An 18,959-nucleotide genomic window follows, 5' to 3' on the forward strand; every position below is an offset into this window, starting at 1 on the left:
TATTACATGATGAGTGTCACCAGGATAAAGTTTGATTCTTCTTCTCTGGTGGCAGTCACATGAACAACTGACAGTTCCACTTCAGTCCACCAGGTGGCAGTCAAGACTATATAAAAACAATGAGGTGAAATAAACAAACATTTTTTTTTTATTTTTTTTTTTTAACAATATATTTATTGAGTTTTACATATAATAAACATACATTCAAACATTTATAAACATACAAGCGTTTATGAACACCCCCAACCCACAATCAAACATTCAGGGTAAAGAAAAAGAGGCAGAAATTAAATAACTTAAATAAGATTTAATAAAATAATAATAAAAAAAAATACATATATAAAAATATAAGAATAGATGGAAGTAAATAAAGACATAATTATACAAATACAAATAAATAAAATTCGAACAAACAATTAAAGTATATTTTCCAGTTCACATCCTTTAGCCAAGTTATTTGTTCTTATAAAAATTAGTAAACATCCGAATCAACAGTTTTATAGGAACTACAGAACGATGAGTTGCCATGGTAACCCAGTATAACTTAATGAGAGATGAGTCACCAGGATAAAGTTTGATTCTTCTTCTTCTTCTGGTCTCCAGGGTCCCGGGTCCATCAGCAGCAGAGAGAGGAGGGAGCAGTGGGGGCTCCGCAGCAGCCTGTCCCCCCCCCCCTCCATCTCCAGACCCTCCACCCCGACCCCCCCGTCCCGAGCCTGCTCCCCCCTCCCCTTATCACGCACCTCCTCCCCCCTCCCTCCACCTCTCCCAGTGCTGGGCACGACCCCGGCCCCGGGCCCGCCTCTGGCTCCGCCCCTGCCACCCCAGACCTCCCTCCACCCTCCCACCCTCCCTCCGCTCCTCCCTCCGCCCCCCCCAGGGCCGTCCAGGATCAGAGAGAGTCCCGGGGACGAGGACACCACGGCGCTCCTCCCACGCTGCAGTACCCTGCTCCACCTCAGTGAGGACGGAGGCACGGAGAACCCGCTCCTCACGCCGCTGTTGGCTCCGCCCTCGCCCCCGCCCCCCCGCAGGTCGCCACGCCGCTTCCCTCTGCCCCTCTCGCCCGTGGACCTGGACCTGGACGAGTCCCACGTGTGACAGATGCTGAAAACCGGCAAAACACTAACGAGCAAAAATGGAAATACTAAAACGAACATTTAGATTTGTTTCACGGAGGATTTGAAAGTGTTTATAGAGAGAACCAGGGGAGGAGAGGACTTCTGATCCGTCTCCACCAGCGATCCGTCCCTGAGACAAACTTCTGTCTCCACCAGCGATCCGTCCCTGAGACAAACTGCTGTCTCCTCACTTCAGATCTGACTTCATCTCTCCAGTTTGAACATCAACGCACAGACGAAGGCTCGAATGTATATTAATAGCAGCAAATCTACTTTATCACTCGTCTCCATCACAGAAAGATTTATTTTATTAGATTTTACGTCAAAGTTTTAACAGTCGTCTCGAACACCGACTCAGAAAATGGTTGATATTTAAAGTTTAAAGATGTCTATATAGAAAATATATATATACATTTAAAAAGATGCTATAACTTGTACAAAGGTTACAAAGGAGACACGGTATTAAAAGCCATTCTTATGTTGTTAGATAAAAATAATAAGTGATGATATGGAGCAGGAGACAGAAGTAAGATTCTATATTTAAAAATATATTATAAATCTAAATCCTAGAACTTTAAACTCCAGGAAATCCATGATTTGTTGCTTTTTAAATGAGATTAATGTATTTAAAGTGTCTCTGGAATTCCTCTTTAATTTAAGAGATTAGATTTGTTATTATTCATACTTATCACTCATGCGTCCTGTGAACTCCACAGATCTGTTCTGCTCGGTGTCTCAGCAGATTCTGTGTGACCAAAGACTGTCTCTTCATTCTTCAGCTCTGAAGACAGAAGGTCTCTCGTCCCGATGAGGAACGTCCTGTCTCCTTGTCTTCACTCTCAGACTCAGAGACGTCTCTTTGTGGATGGTTGTTACCTCGTCGCTCATTCCATGCCTTAATATTAATGTGTGTTATTTATCTCCGGACTCCGGTGATAAAACCTCAGACCTCCAACACGTCGACTCGCCCACGATGCGTTCAAGGTCCCACTCGAGCCTTTGTGACATCAGAGGAGTTTAATAATAATATATGTACATCATCGTGGGTGGATATTCAGATTTAGAGTATTATAACATTTACTGTAAACTGTCCTGGTATCTGCAGAGTTCAGTTTGAGCAGATATCGATCCGTGCCATACACCAATGCACTGTGAGTGTTTTCTTATTTGCTGCTTGTGTGTTTCATTTCTTTTTCATTCTGTGAAAATGTTGTAATCATGACAACAGAGTGTGTATGAATTATATTTTTACCATTTTATCTGAGAGGCTCGTACAACTTAATGTGCAACACATATCTAGTTTGTCCAACTTTGTGTAGAACATCTTCAATGTCTTTAAAATACAAAGAGTTCCCTTTAAATGTCACGTGTGTCTCTGTCCAGTTGAGTCTTCTTTGTGCAAAACTTAGAGTTAATATACACAGAATATTTCTGACATATCTGAATAAATGGATATTGTTTACAACACGTTTCAGTCTTTATTTAATTTCTAACTGAGTGGGAGGGAGATTCTGAAACCATCACATCATGTTATATAGTTTGAGTTAAACTAACTTCTCCCTGTGGATCTACCTGACTTGGTATATTCCAGGTCGACCCCTCCATCTCCATATTCAACATTGGACTCCTCCACTTCCTGTTTGCCACATTTAAGACTATATCATGAGTTTTACATGTTAAATACTGTGAAGAAAAAGGTTTAACACAGTAATAAATAATACTTGAGACATCTTGTACAACTGATACACATTTATTTACCTTTCATAACTTTTCTACAACATCAGGTTCCCTTCACTGTCAGTGCATCTCTCAGGTCAGCGAGACAACCAGTAGATTTACAAACCAAGAAATGATTCGCAAGAAGAAGTCAAATAAAAACCAACACACGAGTCAAACATCGTCCATTTGCATGTGTCAAGTAGAGAAGTGATGACAACTCTGAGCTGGAGACAAACACAGAGAGAGTTTGCATAAGGCACAGAACTGAGGGCGGAGCTTAGAGAGGGTTTCAGAAACTGGTCTTACTTTCAACTGGCGCGGATTTCAAAGTGTCAGAATTTAGAATTTGGAGTTAAATAAACGCTCTAAAAAATAAGAGCAATAAAAGCAAAAGATGGGGGATGAACACGCATTCAAAGAAAATATTTATTTGCATTACAAAACAAGTAAATTTGGTTAAAAGCTTTTACATTAGACATTTAGAAATTGAAGGGAATTCTTCCATCTGCTGCAAAACCACCAAACTAAAACGAGGGAGAAAGACGGGAACAATCTGAAGATTCAAACTTGACAAATAATAATTTAGAGATACACTGCAAATAATTCAAATTTACTTTATATTTATATATGAGCCCAAATCAACTAGTATCATACGTTCAGTTTATCTAGTTTCATCATGGGAAACACTTCAAAGACTCATTCATTCCGTGTGTTCACGACTTCTGAAAACATCGGGATAAAACAAGACGAAACGATGCAGTACCACCGGAGGTCGTGAGGGGGCGCTGTTACTCCCTGTATAAGCAGTGCATAAACAATCTGTGGTTTACAGCGACGATCGTGCAGATTCAGGATATTTAGTGTTTATTAACAAGTAGCATTCAACAGCAATTTATAATAACTATGAAGAAATATTTTTTACATTAATAAAACGTTTTATTTATTAATTTTATGATTAATACACAAGCCAATAAAGAAATCTCACCTTTTTTTTAAAAAGAATTTAACCTGCTAACAACTTTATACTGCATTACAAACCATTTGTCACATGTTTATATACTGCTTATGAGCCACTTAGCTTAGCTTAGCATAAAGGCCGGGGGGATCAGAATATTGTGGGCAGGTAAATGTACATTAGTGGTTTGTATTTTGAGGATTTGATGAACATATCTCGCAGCAACTTCACACACTTTACAACAGTTTGATTGCACCGATGTGGCCTCGTGTTCCCAGAAAGTCACTTCACTGTCACGGAGAAGTGGAGGAACCAGAACCAGAACCAGAACCAGAACCGGGTGGAGCATCATTCCTCCACCCGTCTTAAGGCTGTGTAAAGAAGAAGAGGCCCCTTACCAGTGTGACCATGTCCTCACTGATGGTGGAGCGCTAAAAAAACAACCGATGGAGGTTTCATCGTGAACGTGGCGAGAGAGAGATGAGAGAACGCCATCAGTCACGCCGTCGCTCCGTCCGCCTCCACGTGCCGCTGTCATCTGGACGCCAGTGCAGGTCATGCTCCCGTTTCATCACCGTCCAACACACACTCACATTCACAATCACACATTCCTGAATCTACAACATCAGCATCCACGAGGCTGGAGGAACTAGGATTTGAACGCCGAGTTTTTCCAAAGTGGTTTGTGGTAAATCCAGCCTTCGCCCTGTGGGAGGAGAGAAACATGTCGTCAGGAAACGATTCACAGAGACTCTGGAATGACCCAGATTCTTTGGTTGTTTAAAAAAGAAAAGCTAAGTGAGAACACCCGGAAATAGAAAAACAGTCGACTGGGGAGAAAATTAATGCTGAAGGTGATTTTTAAATGTATTTAGAGGCAGAAGAGGCGACTTTCACAGACTCTTCTGTTTGTCCTTAAACGCCTCATGGAAGTAAAGACTCTTCATCATCGTGTTTATCATCTAAATCTCTTTTCCAGACACGCGTTAATATGAGGAATCAAACATGTGACGCCCATGCTCACATCTCAGAAACTAAAATATGTCAGAATAAATATGTTTGATGTGTTTATTGATTAAATAAATTAAGATTTCTGTGTCATCTCCCTCACCTCTCTGTCAAAGTATCTGGTCCTCCAGGCGGTTTCGGTCTCGGCTCGGTGCCGCTCCTCCGTCCGCTGCCGCTCCTCCAGGATCCTCTTGTGCTCCGTGGCTTTGTCGATGTCCTTCTGCCGCAGGGACTCGGTCACGTGCTGCCACAGGCGCCTGGATCACAGAAACACAAACTTGAGCTCAAACGGGCGAATGTTACGAGACAGAAACAACTTCCTGAGTGTTCCAGGCTCCGCCCTCTCACCTGGATTCGGTCGGTCCTTGTTTCTCCACCGGTCGAACCAGCTTCCTCGTGACCGGCAGCTTGGTGACGTCCACCAGCCGCGTCTCCCCGCTGGTGTAGCTGAACTCCAGCACGCCGTTCCACTCGCCCTGCACGCGACACACCACCGCGTTGGTGGTGTTGTGCTTCACCTCCCCCGTGACCCTGCGTGTGGAGCAGCCACAGAATCAGTAAACACCAGGATGCATTAAAAACACACACTACACACACACTCGTAGACGGAGCGACTCACTTGTGCAGCTTCCCGCCATAAAAGGGTTTGGTCTGGAACGTGATGACGGCTGAATAACCCGACTTGACGCAGTTGATGTTGACTTTGCCGCCGAGCTCCACCCACGGCACGGTGAGGATGGAGCGAGCGTAGGCACAGGGCAGCGTGAAGGTGTACTCCTCATCGTGCTCCAGCAGATTCAGACAACCTGCAGACACACCCACAAATAATCAAAGATATTTATTACAGATTACATATTTTCTCTTGTTTTGGTGAATACTTAGTTAGTTTATGCCAATTAAAACTTTATTGACTCACCTTCTCCGATCATGGACACTCCGATGGACATTCCCATGAACTTGCTCTTGGTCCACACGTGCGTGTTCACACAGATCCGCCTCTCCTGGCATTCAGCGTAGAACCCAGACACGGGGGGGTGGTGGGACACCTGCTCGGCCACAAAGCGCACCTGGTAGGGGTCCTGGGGGGCCGGCGGCGGCTCGGCGCCCCCCTGTGGAGGCTCCTGGGCGGCCTCTGGTCTCCTGGGAACCTTCCAGGAGCAGTGGAAGGTCTCTCCGATGATGGGGTTGTAGGGCTTCTTGGCGACGGCGCCCTTGCGGCCTTCGTGGAAGGAGGTGAGGTAGTACTCCACGAAGCGGACCATGCGCTCCTCCGGGCTGCTGCCGTCCGTGATGGCCATGAAGAGGTCGGGGTGGGACATGAAGTCGGCGTACATCTCCAGCAGGGAGCGCTTCTCCAGGATGAAGGTGGGGAGCACCACCTGGGAGGGAGATAAAGAAATATGTTTATTATTCATTTCATCATCTACCATGAGTGAATGGAGGAGGTGATGATGTGACGTAGATCCTGACGTGACCTTGGTATCACAGCGTCCACTAGATACTAGATTGACGCCAGAGATTCCAGCAGATAACTGCGATAAATCAGAAACCCAAGAGGAGGATATCCAAATACTGGAACCAACTGACACTGGAGGATAGAGTTTCTCAAGTTGTCCTGATTGTTGGTGTGTTTGTGTGTCTGTTTGTGTGGGTTTAGTATTTAAACAGCAACAAGTGTTTACTGGAGCCAGGTCCCTGAAACTCCATGACACTGATTCCTAATCCAGGACTCAACAGATTGACTCGTCCTATTTGATCTAATCAGACTAGTTCTTTGCTTTTTTAAATATTCAATTTAAGATATGACTCAGTCGACTTGCGTTCAACTAACTTGAGCTTTTATTTGAAAGTCAAACATGCTTTTAAACGAGGTGGGTAATCACTTGTTAAGATTTCAAAATAAACTTGATTTTCAAACTTAGAAGAAGCTTTTATCTCCATTAAACTGCTCCACGGTTAAAAACTCAAAATTGTGGGATACGTAGTGTGTCTGTAAGCACCCTAAAGGTTTTTAAAGTAGCATTTCAGATGATGTCTTTCAAACAACACGTCAAACAAGGAACTGAAGATGTAAACTAGATGACGTGTGGTACAGGTTTCTTGTTCTTGCTGCTCGTGGAACTCGACCTACCCGTGTGAGGTCCATGCCGAGCTTCAGCTGGGACAGCAGGTGTAGGATGACGCTGCGCTCCTCCTCCACGGCGCCCAGGTCCTCCTCCTTGTCGGCCAAGGCGTCCTCCAGCTCATCCTCCGCGTCTATGTCTTCCTGTTCCTGAGAGAGAGAGAGAGAGAGAGAGAGAGAGAGAGAGAGAGAGAGAGAGAGGGAGGGGATGTATTAACCAACCTGCTGCACGGAGGATGAAAGTAAAAGATTGAACTTTAAATAAAAGTCCTAGACACTGTTGGTGTTCCTGGAGCAGAGAGGGAGGGACTTCCTGGCTCTTACCCCAGAGAAGCTGCAGGAGTCCGGGCTGCTGAGCTCCAGGCCACTCCCCTCCAGCTGACCCTCCCCGGCGGTGAAGCTTCCCATGGAGCTGCTGCCGTTCTTCAGGCTGTCGGGCAGCTTGGGCTCCAGCCACTCGATGGTCGGTCCTGTGGTGGACAGCGAGCGCTCAGTGGCAGGTTCAGAGGAACTCATGGTGCTACCCCCCCCTCCACCCTCCCTCCCGAGGCCCTCCGACACACACTCACACACGCAGGTCTACGCCGGGCCGAACATTCACCACACAACACCACACAACACCACACAACTGCCGAGTGGACAGATGCTTATTCTTCTGTCGGCTGCCGAGACCGAACGAGTGAAACTGGACCCGTCCGACCAGCTGAGTATCAAGATACTTTGGCCACACCCACAGGAAGCATCCTCCTCCTCTGATTGGCTTAAAGCCTCTCAGTATGGCCTGGGCTTTTTCCTTTATGTGCCTTTAGAGGTGGGAAGAGCTCATTCTAATCCACCTCGTGCGTCGTCGGACAGCTTCACCCGATTGGCTGCTCGCGACAAGTCCGGCCTAATGAAATATACATCGAGTAACGAGACCTGCTGTGAACAAGTGGGACAGAACCCGGAGGTTTTCCACATTTCAAGTCGACCTGAGTAAAGAGGGTCGAGGTCCCGGCAGGTCAGACACCTCAGGTCACTTCAGGATCTTCTCACAAAACTCAACAGTTGTCAATGTGAAGCTGAGTCGACTCTTTCCACAGCCAAAGCTGAAAATAATGATATTTAAACTTTTTAAATCGAAAAGATCATGTTAAATATCATCAGGACCTGTTCTAATGTCACAAGTCCGAGCGCCTGCTGTGGAAACACGGCGTGTTGGAGCTGCAGCTTGTCCTCAAAGTGCTGCTGTTGGATATTTCAACCATCTGAGATCTAATTACCTTCGAGACAGCTGGTAAGAATAGGTACAGCTCCTTATCAATAATGCAAAATAATTCCAGTGAGCAGCCCACGCAAACTCTTGGTCTAGATTGTTTATCGCGAGGACGCCATGTGGCACAGATGCATAAATCTGCAGCGTCTGACAGCAGAAATACACACGTCTGGAAAAACAAATGTACAAAAGAGTCAAGATGAAGCAACAACCACCGCAGAGAGAAACACACTCACCTCCCAGGGAGCCTCTCTGCCGGGCCACCTGCTGCAGGTGCAGGATGTGCAGGCACTCGTTCAGGCAGTTCATGGTCGCCATGGACGTGGCCTTGAGCATCAGCAGGTCCTGGTCCAGGGGGGAGAGGCCGGGGGCGGGGGGGAGACCCTCGATGCTCTGGATCAGCTCCCGGTGCTGCCCCTGGGCCTGCGTGATCATCTGGAGCAGGAAGATGGAGATGATACAAGTTAAATTTTGTTTATCTGTGCAGGAACTGTTGTGGATTTTGTTCAAGTTAACCATTTGGCTTCCTTCATAATTCAGGCATCCATGTTTTTATGCAGTAAGAATAAGATAAACATAAAAACACAAGCCCCTAGAGATTTCTACTTTTTACATTCAGCCCACGTAAAAGCAATAACTTTACAAAAGCTCTAATATACATATTTATCAAAGTGCAGTGTGAGACAGACGTCTTGATTCGTAGCTCAGATCACAAGATTGAAATCAAATCCCATTAAATAAAGATCGAATGAGCCCGGCTGATGTTAATAGACAGACAACAGCGCCCTCTGTTGGACGATCTGCACACATGCATCTGAGTGAAGAGGAGAATTCACGACTAAACTAATTCAAATCAACAGAAGCTCCAGTTCTAAATATTTTACTCTTACAACTGAAAGTCTTGTAGGAACATGTTGTCGCTCGTACTTGTAAAAAAATCTCCTTTAAGGAATGAAAGTTTCATTGTGGAAACATCAGTGAAGTTTAAACATTAATGAAACAAGCTGCAGTGAGTAAAGAGCCAGACTCAGTTTCTGCTCCTCTTCATCTTCATCATTATCAAGACCTCACATAACATTTAAAGCTAATTTTATCTTTATTTGGTGAAAGTGATTAATTCTAAATTATTGTTTGTGGAATAAACAGTGACAGGAAATGGATTTTTAACTTTCCAGCATGACAAAAGGTTTTAAAAGAGGAGAAATAAAGATGGATAACAGGTCCATGGCCGTACCTCTCTGGCGTCCATCAGGTGGTCGGGCAGCAGCGACCTCTTGCTGGAGTAGAGCGACGAGCCCTTGTTGACCTGCGACCAGCCGAACAAGGTGTTGGGGTTTTGGCTCGGGCGCCGCACGGACATCGGCGAGCTGCCGCTGCCCTGGGACGCCATCGAGTAGCTCCGGGACTTGGGAGGAGGATTCGTCTGAAGAATTAGTTAAATGATGTTAGACTGTGTTTATGATTTAGTTCAAAGCTGGAAAACTAGATCTTTCTTTTTAAATTTCACAGGTGCTAATTTCTGTCATGGCTCCAACAATCATAGAATCACTTCCTCTTTCGCAACACGTCCACAAAGTAAGAGCACAACCTTTCGTTTTTGCTGCAGTTACTAATCTGAAAACTTTGGTCTGAAGATTGCATCACTTGCTAAACAAACCTCTGAAAGACAAGACACGCCCTGTTGGGCAAGAACAAATAACTCCGGGTCAGTAAACCATTATATTCTTGTGTGGAAAATAACATTCTTCTAGGTCAGGGGTCACCAACCTTTTTTAGACTGAGAGCTACTTCGAAGGTACTGAGTAGTACAAAGGGCTACTTGTTTCCAGTGGTGGGAAGTAACAAAGTAGAAATACTTCGTTACTGTACTTAAGGATTATTATTCAGGCAAATGAAATGCTTTTTGAGGGCTTTTATTAGGTGACTTTACATAATTTTTTGAAGGTATTCCTTTTTCGATTCACATTCGTTTTCCCTTTCCTGCTTCGTGTCAACATCTGCACATAAATACATAGCTCGAAGCAGCAAGTGGTTAACTTTTCATAAAGAAAATATTGGAAGTATTTGGTTTAAACAAAAACTGTTGGTAAATAGATTATCATTGGTTGGCCGTGTCTACTTAGTCTTACATGTCCAAGTAAACAAAACAAACAGATTTAAAACAAGTCGAGATGGAAAAACAAACAACACAACCAATTATATAAGCAAACGCAAAAACAACTTTCAGCCAACACAACCAAAAACAAACACTCTGTCGTGGACTACTGCATATTTACGCACACAATTCAGGTTTTTTAATGGACCTCGCCAAATGGAACCCTGGGTAATCAGGCCCAGTTTTCCACTCACTATAATGCCAATATAATTTTTGCAAAGATATTATATTATATCTATATATTGCCAATTCCAATCCTTAGTCGCCCTTTGTGCTGACTCAACACAACTTAGAAGCTGTTGAGTCTTTATATATATATTGTACAAACTGGCTAATGTGTACAACTTCAAGCAGGGTTGTGTCTTCACTTTGTCGTCCCTACAGGCAAGATACCCTACAGGTGTATTGTCACCCTGCTGGAAACAAATGCAAACACAACCGCAGGCCCATTCAGTGAAGATAGTCCAATGATAAATAAACAGGCTTACATGTAGATGTGTGGACAAGCTGGCGGGCAGGATTACAGGCAGGTAAACATCCAGGCAGTTACACAATACAGCTAATAGACACAAAATGTTCATTTGGTCTATTAGTGGCAGGTCTAGTGTTCTTAGGTAGAATCAAGAGGCACTTGTTTATTCTGTTGTGTTGATTCTTTGTGGTTTCTAGAAGTTCAGATGCACTTGTCCAATACTTTTTTAACCTCAGCATCTCGGGTTCAAAATTTGTAAAATTATACAATATATATATAGTGTTGTTATAATTTTTCAGTCAGTTGAAATAAATCCTGAACTGGACAATTTTGGGTTGTTTTGTGTCTGTATAGGCCTACTATAAAAAGCACTTAGCATTTTTAATTTTGGTATTTTTGATACTTAAGTACATTTCAACACCAGATACTTTTGATACTTAAGTACATTTTATGTGAGCAACTCTAAGACTTTTACTCAAGTCATTTTCTGACAGGTGACTTTTACTTTTACCGGAGTCACTTTCAAGTAAGATATCTGTACTTTTACTCAAGTATGGCTTTCAAGTACTTTATACACCATTGCTTGTTTGATACAAACGTCCTGAATAACAGAGTTGCACAGATCACCTTTTAATATTATTAATAATATATGTGAAGAGACTGTCTGATCAAGTTAATGTTAATTATTCCTCGAAATAATTATTAACAATGATTTCCACAACAATGATTGTAGGAAACAGATATATTAATACATGCAATTTCTGTTAAACTGTTTCAACTTTGCTTAAATTCAACTTAATTGAAGTACTTTTGGTGACATTTATCACTACATGCCTCCATCAGTCTGTTCCTTTTCAAAAGTAGATACAAATAACCAAATAACCACTTATAAGCACTTTGTTACAAGATGATAAAGCTCAACCAAAAATAACACATGCATATGACTGGGGTGTAATGTTTCTAAGTGTCTTCTTCATTTGTTGGGTCTCATCCTGTCAGCTGCCAGAGTTTTCAGACCTAAAATATACACTAGTCTCTCCTCATGTCCTCCTTCATTCACTGTGTGAACCCAAGAGCAAGACAGGCTTCATCTTACTCTCTTTTCAACTTGGTGACATTTAACACTACATTCCTCCATCAGTCTGTACTTTTTAAAAAATAGAGAAAAAATTAATTCAATTAAAATCACTTTGTCACAAGGATGATAAAGCTCAACCAAAAAGAACACATGCATGTAACAGGGTGTAATGTTTCTTAGTGTCTTCTTCATTTGTTTGGTCTCATAGAGTTTTCAGACATTAAATACACACTGGTCTCATGTCCTACCACATTGACTGTGAACCCAAGAGCAAGTGTTGGTGACCCCTGTTCTAGGTTATTCTCTACAAATGTAATCAAACTACTTTAAAAGGGGTACTAATGATTAAAGAATAAATACTGTGTAATGTATTTGTGGACTAACGTGAGCCTTTGGGGAGTTGATGTATCTCCACAACATTAACTGAGGTTGTGGGCAGTGCAGCCGCGTGTGGATCAATATCCAGATCCATACGAGCAAAACCTGATACATTATTTACACAAACCTTCATGTTTACCCACAAAGGAGTTTCTGCAGGATTGCGTAAAAAGCTACTCAATTATTCTCTTGGTGGAACGATGGAACACAGGCTGAGAAAGACTTTGTGGGAATTCCAGAGATAAGATGTTTTTGCACGTTTTTTACACAGATTTCCCAGAGAATAATTCACGGATCTTGATAAAAGTGTTTTCATTGTGTTGAGTCTTGACTGAACTTAAACCGTCCGGCCTATCTGCAGGTATGCGCTCGAAGAAGAGATATTCCAGTTGCTCAAATATTTGCACGGCTGTCGTCTCTGTGCGACTGCTCCTTTGACACGAGAGGAAGCAAAGCAGGAAACTGAAAAACTGTCCAGCTCACATCCGATTATTTGGATTAGTTTGAAACATGATAAAGATTTGTGCGTCTCACCTTCCCCATGGCCTCTGTGTGGTGCTGTGTGCAGATCTGCAGCCGGCTCACCCAGTGCTGCCGCTCTTTGGCGTCGGTGGCTGAGAAAACACACATGAAACCTTGTTACTCTAAAAGAAGATCCCACTCAGCAGCAGCAGCTCCGGTGAGCCTCGGCTTCACCGGATAATGGAAAACACACCGATCAATACTGAGTGAAGACCTGATGGATGGCGATGACTGGGCCTGGAGGTGAAACTGTAACTGACACACACACACACACACACACACAACCTCACACCAGGAAGTCAGGTACCCACCCCGCAGCTTGTACTGCTCGCCGCTGATGGCGTTGACAGTGAAGGTGTGCGAGTCCTCGTCGCTGGGCGAGATGACGGCGCCGGCGAGCGGCAGCATGCCACGGGGCTTCTGGGGCCGCGACTGCTCGTTCACAAAGTACTCCAACACACCCGACTCGTTGTTTAACACAAAGAACCTGGAGACACACAACACACACAACACATCAGCGTCCTCTCCTCGGACCCTCACGTCGGTTCGGGGGGGGTGCAGGATGGCGGACCACTCACCGGTACTGCCACCCGGTCACCAGGTTGGTGTACTTCATCAGGTAACCGTCCACGTTCTCCATGTGGTCACTGCCAGGGGTCAAAGAGCACAGTGTGTAAAGGGCCTGACAACACAACATCAACACACAAATCAACACACTAATCAATCATGACAGATTAGCTGAGAGATCCCATTGTTTACTGGCAGATGAGAAAGACAACAACTTTATAATAACACAATAATAAGGTTAAAAACATGAGAAAACACGTCATCACTGTGCGACATTAACAGAAACATAAAAGGTGTGGGTTTATCCCAGGAGAGCTGCTTGTGAGTCACTGTAGCCGTTAGCATGCTAAGCTAAGCCTCCACCCACCTGTACTGCCAGCTCTTGGCACTCGCTCTCCCGGAGCTGGGGGTCTTGATCTGGGGGACGACCTCCAGCTTCCCGGCCTCGCCCTCCGGGGGTCGTATCGGCGCGGTTTCCGCCTGCATGGTCGCGGGCAACGAACCCAACTCTCCGGCTAACCCGGGCTCGCCAGGGTCTGGATGAAGCTAAGCTAGGCTAGGCTAGGCTAAGCTAGGCTAAGTCTGCACAGATTTGTAGCTGTTTGGAGGCTCCAGTGAAAAAGTGATGACTCATCTCAGGCGGGGACACACTTCCTGTTTACTTCCTGCGGACTGTCCACGTGAAACAAGGCAAATAAAACATAGTTTAAAACAGAAACTAGCTCGTTAGCATGCGAGCTAACTCCTCTGGTATTTACTGCTCTGGCAGCAGCACAGTCACGTGACCCGCTGAAGAGCTCACACACTTCCGCGTTCGATAAATCATAACTGAAAGATAAAACAGTGAGGGGATAAACGTCATAGTTATTTATAACAGATTTTTATCTTGCTTGAGACGAGCAAACAAATATAAAAATAATATAATAAGGTATTAATTATGTATTACTGATTATTGAAAATATGTCACCTTCGAATACAAATTATTGACTTGAAATGTATTACCATATTTATTTTTTTAGGTATTGGTAATTAATTCAGCTGAAAACAAAGTAAATAAACAGATATTTTAAGTTGTTTGTTAAAGTTATGTTAACGTGCGGAAATTGCTTTTATTTTGTACATGCTCTTGACCGGAAGTGTCACTAATTACCTGTCCGGCTCAACGTCACTTTGTCCAGATGTTGAAACATTGTTTCCTGTCAGTGTTTAATAATAAATAAGTCGTTAAAACATTCATACGGTTTTTTGTCTTTGTTTTCTTAACAACTCCGTTCAATATTCAGATTTATACTTTAAAGGTGAAATATTATAAACATTGAAAAGAACGTGGAGACGAAAAAAGATCAGTTATACATGTGTTGTATCGCTTTAATGTCCATTATTAAAGATACTAATAATAAAGGAGTGTATCCGTGGATGAGGAGGAGGAGGAGGAGGAAGAGGAATAGAGGAGGAGTGAATGGAGAAAGAGGAGGAGGAAGAGGAGGAGGAGGAAGAGGAGGAGGAGGAGGAGGAGGGATAGAGAAAGAAGAGGAGGAGGAGGAAGAGGAGGAGTGAATGGAGAGTTCAGAGTTTTCAGGGCGTATGAGGAAGTTACTGTAGAAAGAAAAACAACCGAGCTGCTCTTTGCAAAATGCCCGGAAAGAAAGTCTGTATCGTGGGATCTGGAAACTGGTAACTTCCATTTTGATTTAAGTTTCATCTTCTCAGAAACATTATTACTATTATTATAGTGAGTTTCTTCCTCAGCTGATTGAACTTTTCTTTTCTGCTCCTCCTCCCTTGAACATTTTGTTCTGCTGCAGCATTAAAGTGATTTTCTACTTTAATTAATGTAACTTAATGTAAAGTGTGTGCACAGTGTTCCAGGGTCCATGTGTCTAGAGGGAGTCATAACTGTTCCTGCAACATGTTAAAGAGAGTTTGAGAGATTCTTGTTGTTGTGTTTCCTCCCTCATCACTTCCTGTCTCTCCCTCCAGGGGCTCCTCCATCGCCAAGATCATCGGGCACAATGTGAAGGGCTCCAACCGCTTCGACCCCATGGTCAACATGTGGGTGTTCGAGGAGGAGGTGGACGGCAGGAAGCTCACGGAGATCATCAACACCGACCACGAGAACGTCAAATACCTGCCGGGTCACAAGCTGCCTAGGAATGTGGTGAGAGCTGCGGCGTGTAAACACACAGGCGAGGTCACCGCCGTCCACGAGACACCGATAAGAGACAAAGCTTCGACCCACACGTCTTATAATGTGTCTGCATGAACTGTTCCTTCACTTTGACCACACAACCGTCAAATCATGCAGGAAAGATCCGTTTAACCACAAGAAACAACAAATTGTTTAGAAGCTGCAGAGATGCAAGTCTGAAAGACCCACAATGCATTTCTCCGTGGTCATTTCCTGTCCCGCTGTCCCTCCAGGTCGCCGTCCCCGACATCACAGAGGCCGTCAAAGGAACGAAGATCCTCGTCTTCGTCATCCCGCACCAGTTCATCGCCAAACTGTGTGACCAGATGAAGCCTCACGTCACCGAGGGTACCATCGGGATATCGCTCATCAAAGTAAGACACCCCCCCCTTGTCTCTTCTTCCTCTCTCGCCCAACAAGGAAGAAACCATCACATGACTCACTGTACTTCATGTTTTCTGTGGCCGCTGCGTCATGTGATGTTTCAGTTGAGCAACACAGATAAAACATTTTAAAAATAGGCTGTATATATAAATATATATATATATTTATTTACCTCTGTCAGAGCCACCATCACAGAACTGCACTAAATACACCTGTCTCCTTGCACTGTACAACACTCGGCTCCATATACACTTACTTCACATCATATGTGATATGTGTTCATATAAACCATATTGATATTATATATCATTATTTTATACAATAATATTGTCTTTTGCACAGTCTGTCTACATATTCTTATACTCATAGTATATTATAGTATCTATTGTATAGTCAAATACTTATATTTATACCTCTACTATATATCATATATTATATCATACTCTCTGTATATTCTTTGTATATATAAGTCTATATACACATATTTATACATGTGTACATGTTATTACTATTATTATTATATTTACTATTATTATTCTATATACTGTTGCTGCCATTATGACTATATACTGCTATTATATTGGTATAATTACTATCATATATAAATATGTATTATGTTATATTATATACTATACATACTGTACTATTTTTATATACTGTATAACAATAACATTACCATCATATCATCAGTACTATTACCATCATCTTGCCACTGCACCTTATCTACCTATTTATCGTGTGTTTCTGTTTTTTATTCTTTCTACCTCAATATTTTTTATTTTATTCTATTGTATTGTATTTTATTGTATTCAAATATACCGGCTGCTATGACGACTTAATTTCCCTTCGGGGATGAATAAAGTAATCTATCTATCTATCTATCTATCTATCTATCTATCTATCTATCTATCTATCTATCTATCTATCTATCTATCTATCTATCTATCTATCTATCTATCTATCTATCTATCTATCTATCTATCTATCTATCTATCTATCTATCTATCTATCTATCTATCTATCTATCTATCTATCTATCTATCTATCTATCTAAATATGGTCACTTCCGGTTTCTACAAACCAAGATGGACAAAGTGTCCAACTCAGACTCTCTCTCTCTCTCTTTGGTCGTCCAGGGTGTGGACGAGGGCCCGGACGGCCTGAAGCTGATCTCAGACATCATCCGAGAGAAGCTGGAGATCGAGGTCAGCGTCCTGATGGGAGCCAACATCGCCAACGAGGTGGCGGACGAGAAGTTCTGTGAAACCACCATCGGTTCGTTGTTATTCTTCTCATCAGTAAAGGAAACACACCGGTTCTTCCTCGAGTGACGTGAAGTTCTCGTTTCTCTTTTCGCTGCAGGAGCAAAGAACGAGGCGAACGGACACATCTTCAAGGAGCTGCTGCAGACTCCCAACTTCCGCATCACCGTGGTGACGGAGGGCGACACGGTGGAGCTGTGCGGAGCCTTGAAGGTAAACACCCACTCTCAGGACTTTCTTCTTCCTGCTTTACAGATTATAATGTCTCCTTTAATTTGTGCACTGTTAGAATATCGTGGCCGTAGGCGCCGGGTTCTGCGACGGCCTCGGCTTCGGCGACAACACCAAAGCAGCGGTGATCAGGCTCGGGCTCATGGAGATGATCGCCTTCGCCAAGCTGTTCTGCAAAGGCCCGGTGACCTCGTGCACCTTCCTGGAGAGCTGCGGCGTGGCCGACCTCATCACCACCTGCTACGGGGGACGCAACCGCAAAGTGGCCGAGGCCTTCGTCAGGACCTCCAAGGTGAGACGCACACAGAGACTCGTTCAGGAACCTCAGAAACCTGCTGCTCTTCTGTAAAGATACCAGATAATAAACTGGTTTCTCTCTGTGTGTGGTCCTTCAGTCCATCGCTGAGCTGGAGGCGGAGATGCTGAACGGCCAGAAGCTTCAGGGTCCACAGACGTCAGCGGAGGTTTTTAAGATCCTGCTGAAGAAGGACATGGTCAACAAGTGAGTTCATCAACCACCTCACAATGCTTTTAATATTAAATACAAAGTCCCAGATGTGAAAACACGTGTGTGGCTGTGCTGTAAAACACGATTAAACAAACTTGTGGCAAATATTCCTCTAATATCTGAGATGATGATGAGATGATGTGTTGTTTTCCTGCAGGTTCCCTCTGTTTGCAGCCGTCTACCAGATCTGCTTCGAGGGCAAAGAGGTGAAAGAGTTTATCACCTGCCTCCAGAATCACCCAGAGCACATGTGAGCGGTGTGATACTACCTCACGGCCACCAGGTGGTAGCAGAGATCCTCAAACTGGAAACGCACAACTCAACTAAGTCAATTCAACCAAAGGCACTTTTGATATCTTTTTATTTGAGACATTTCATTAAGCAAACTACTTTCATTTAGCTTCAAAAGCTATTTGTTTTACTCATGTTGCACTAATATTAAAATAACTAATTTTACTCTTGAAAAGTTAGTAAAAAAGTTAGAAAAGAAAAGTTAAAGATATTAAATAAATTATGATACATATGAGGTAAAAAATATGTTCTACACTTGCAGCCTTAAAACTGAAACACAAATTGTATAAAAATACCAAATGCTGCACTTGTTGCCTTAAATACTACAATTTTGTAAATGCATCAGTTTGTGTGCGACTGACATAACAAAGTGTTTACAATTTCAACTTTAAAATTTACTATATTCTTTTTATATCTTTATGTGGAGTTGATCTCTCAATAAAAAACAATTCATAAGAAAAAAGAAAACCTGTTTTTATTCATTCTGAACAATCTAAAATTAGTCCAGGGAGGTTCTGCAGTACTCATTTGTGTCAGCAGGGGGCGCAGCACTCACATTTAGTGATATTTCAACTATAAACAGTAGAAAACAGAATTGATGTCAAACCAGTTCAGTCTGTGGTCCTGCAGCTGTGTGATTGAGTTGTGTTAGATCTCAGTGTGTGTGTCTGTGTGTGTCTGTGTGTGTGACTGACCCACACTGATTCCCACGGGGCCACAGTAACCTGGTATGAGAAAGCAGA

At 43.2% G+C, this 18,959-nt stretch overlaps 3 protein-coding genes across 3 annotated transcripts in view; 2 read left to right on the forward strand and 1 right to left on the reverse strand.

Moving 5' to 3' along the window:
• Positions 1–1,101, forward strand: part of LOC132996603 (protein unc-80 homolog) — a 39,342-nt gene extending 38,241 nt beyond the window's left edge. The window contains exon 65 of the mRNA XM_061066913.1: positions 604–1,101. Within this exon, the coding sequence (XP_060922896.1) occupies positions 604–1,101 (498 nt within the window). The remainder of the gene's footprint in view (positions 1–603) is intronic.
• Positions 1,102–2,852: 1,751 nt separating this feature from the next.
• Positions 2,853–14,128, reverse strand: LOC132996524 (oxysterol-binding protein-related protein 11-like). The gene is made up of 13 exons (XM_061066816.1): positions 13,720–14,128; positions 13,364–13,432; positions 13,097–13,272; positions 12,798–12,877; positions 9,415–9,603; positions 8,417–8,615; positions 7,250–7,395; positions 6,935–7,075; positions 5,720–6,182; positions 5,423–5,609; positions 5,152–5,334; positions 4,907–5,060; positions 2,853–4,501 (listed from the first exon to the last, which is right to left on the reverse strand). Exons 1-13 carry the CDS (start codon positions 13,836–13,838, stop codon positions 4,445–4,447), a joined length of 2,163 nt encoding a protein of 720 aa, XP_060922799.1. The 5' UTR covers positions 13,839–14,128; the 3' UTR covers positions 2,853–4,444.
• Positions 14,129–14,899: 771 nt separating this feature from the next.
• Positions 14,900–18,638, forward strand: LOC132996525 (glycerol-3-phosphate dehydrogenase 1-like protein). Its single transcript, XM_061066818.1, has 8 exons — positions 14,900–15,026; positions 15,333–15,510; positions 15,774–15,914; positions 17,061–17,199; positions 17,287–17,399; positions 17,476–17,709; positions 17,813–17,919; positions 18,083–18,638. The coding sequence occupies exons 1-8, from the start codon at positions 14,986–14,988 to the stop codon at positions 18,177–18,179; spliced, it is 1,050 nt and encodes a 349-aa protein (XP_060922801.1). The 5' UTR covers positions 14,900–14,985; the 3' UTR covers positions 18,180–18,638.
• Positions 18,639–18,959: the final 321 nt, after the last annotated feature.

The sequence above is a fragment of the Limanda limanda genome, chromosome 23 (genome assembly GCF_963576545.1).
Source record: "Limanda limanda chromosome 23, fLimLim1.1, whole genome shotgun sequence".
NCBI lineage: Eukaryota > Metazoa > Chordata > Actinopteri > Pleuronectiformes > Pleuronectidae > Limanda > Limanda limanda.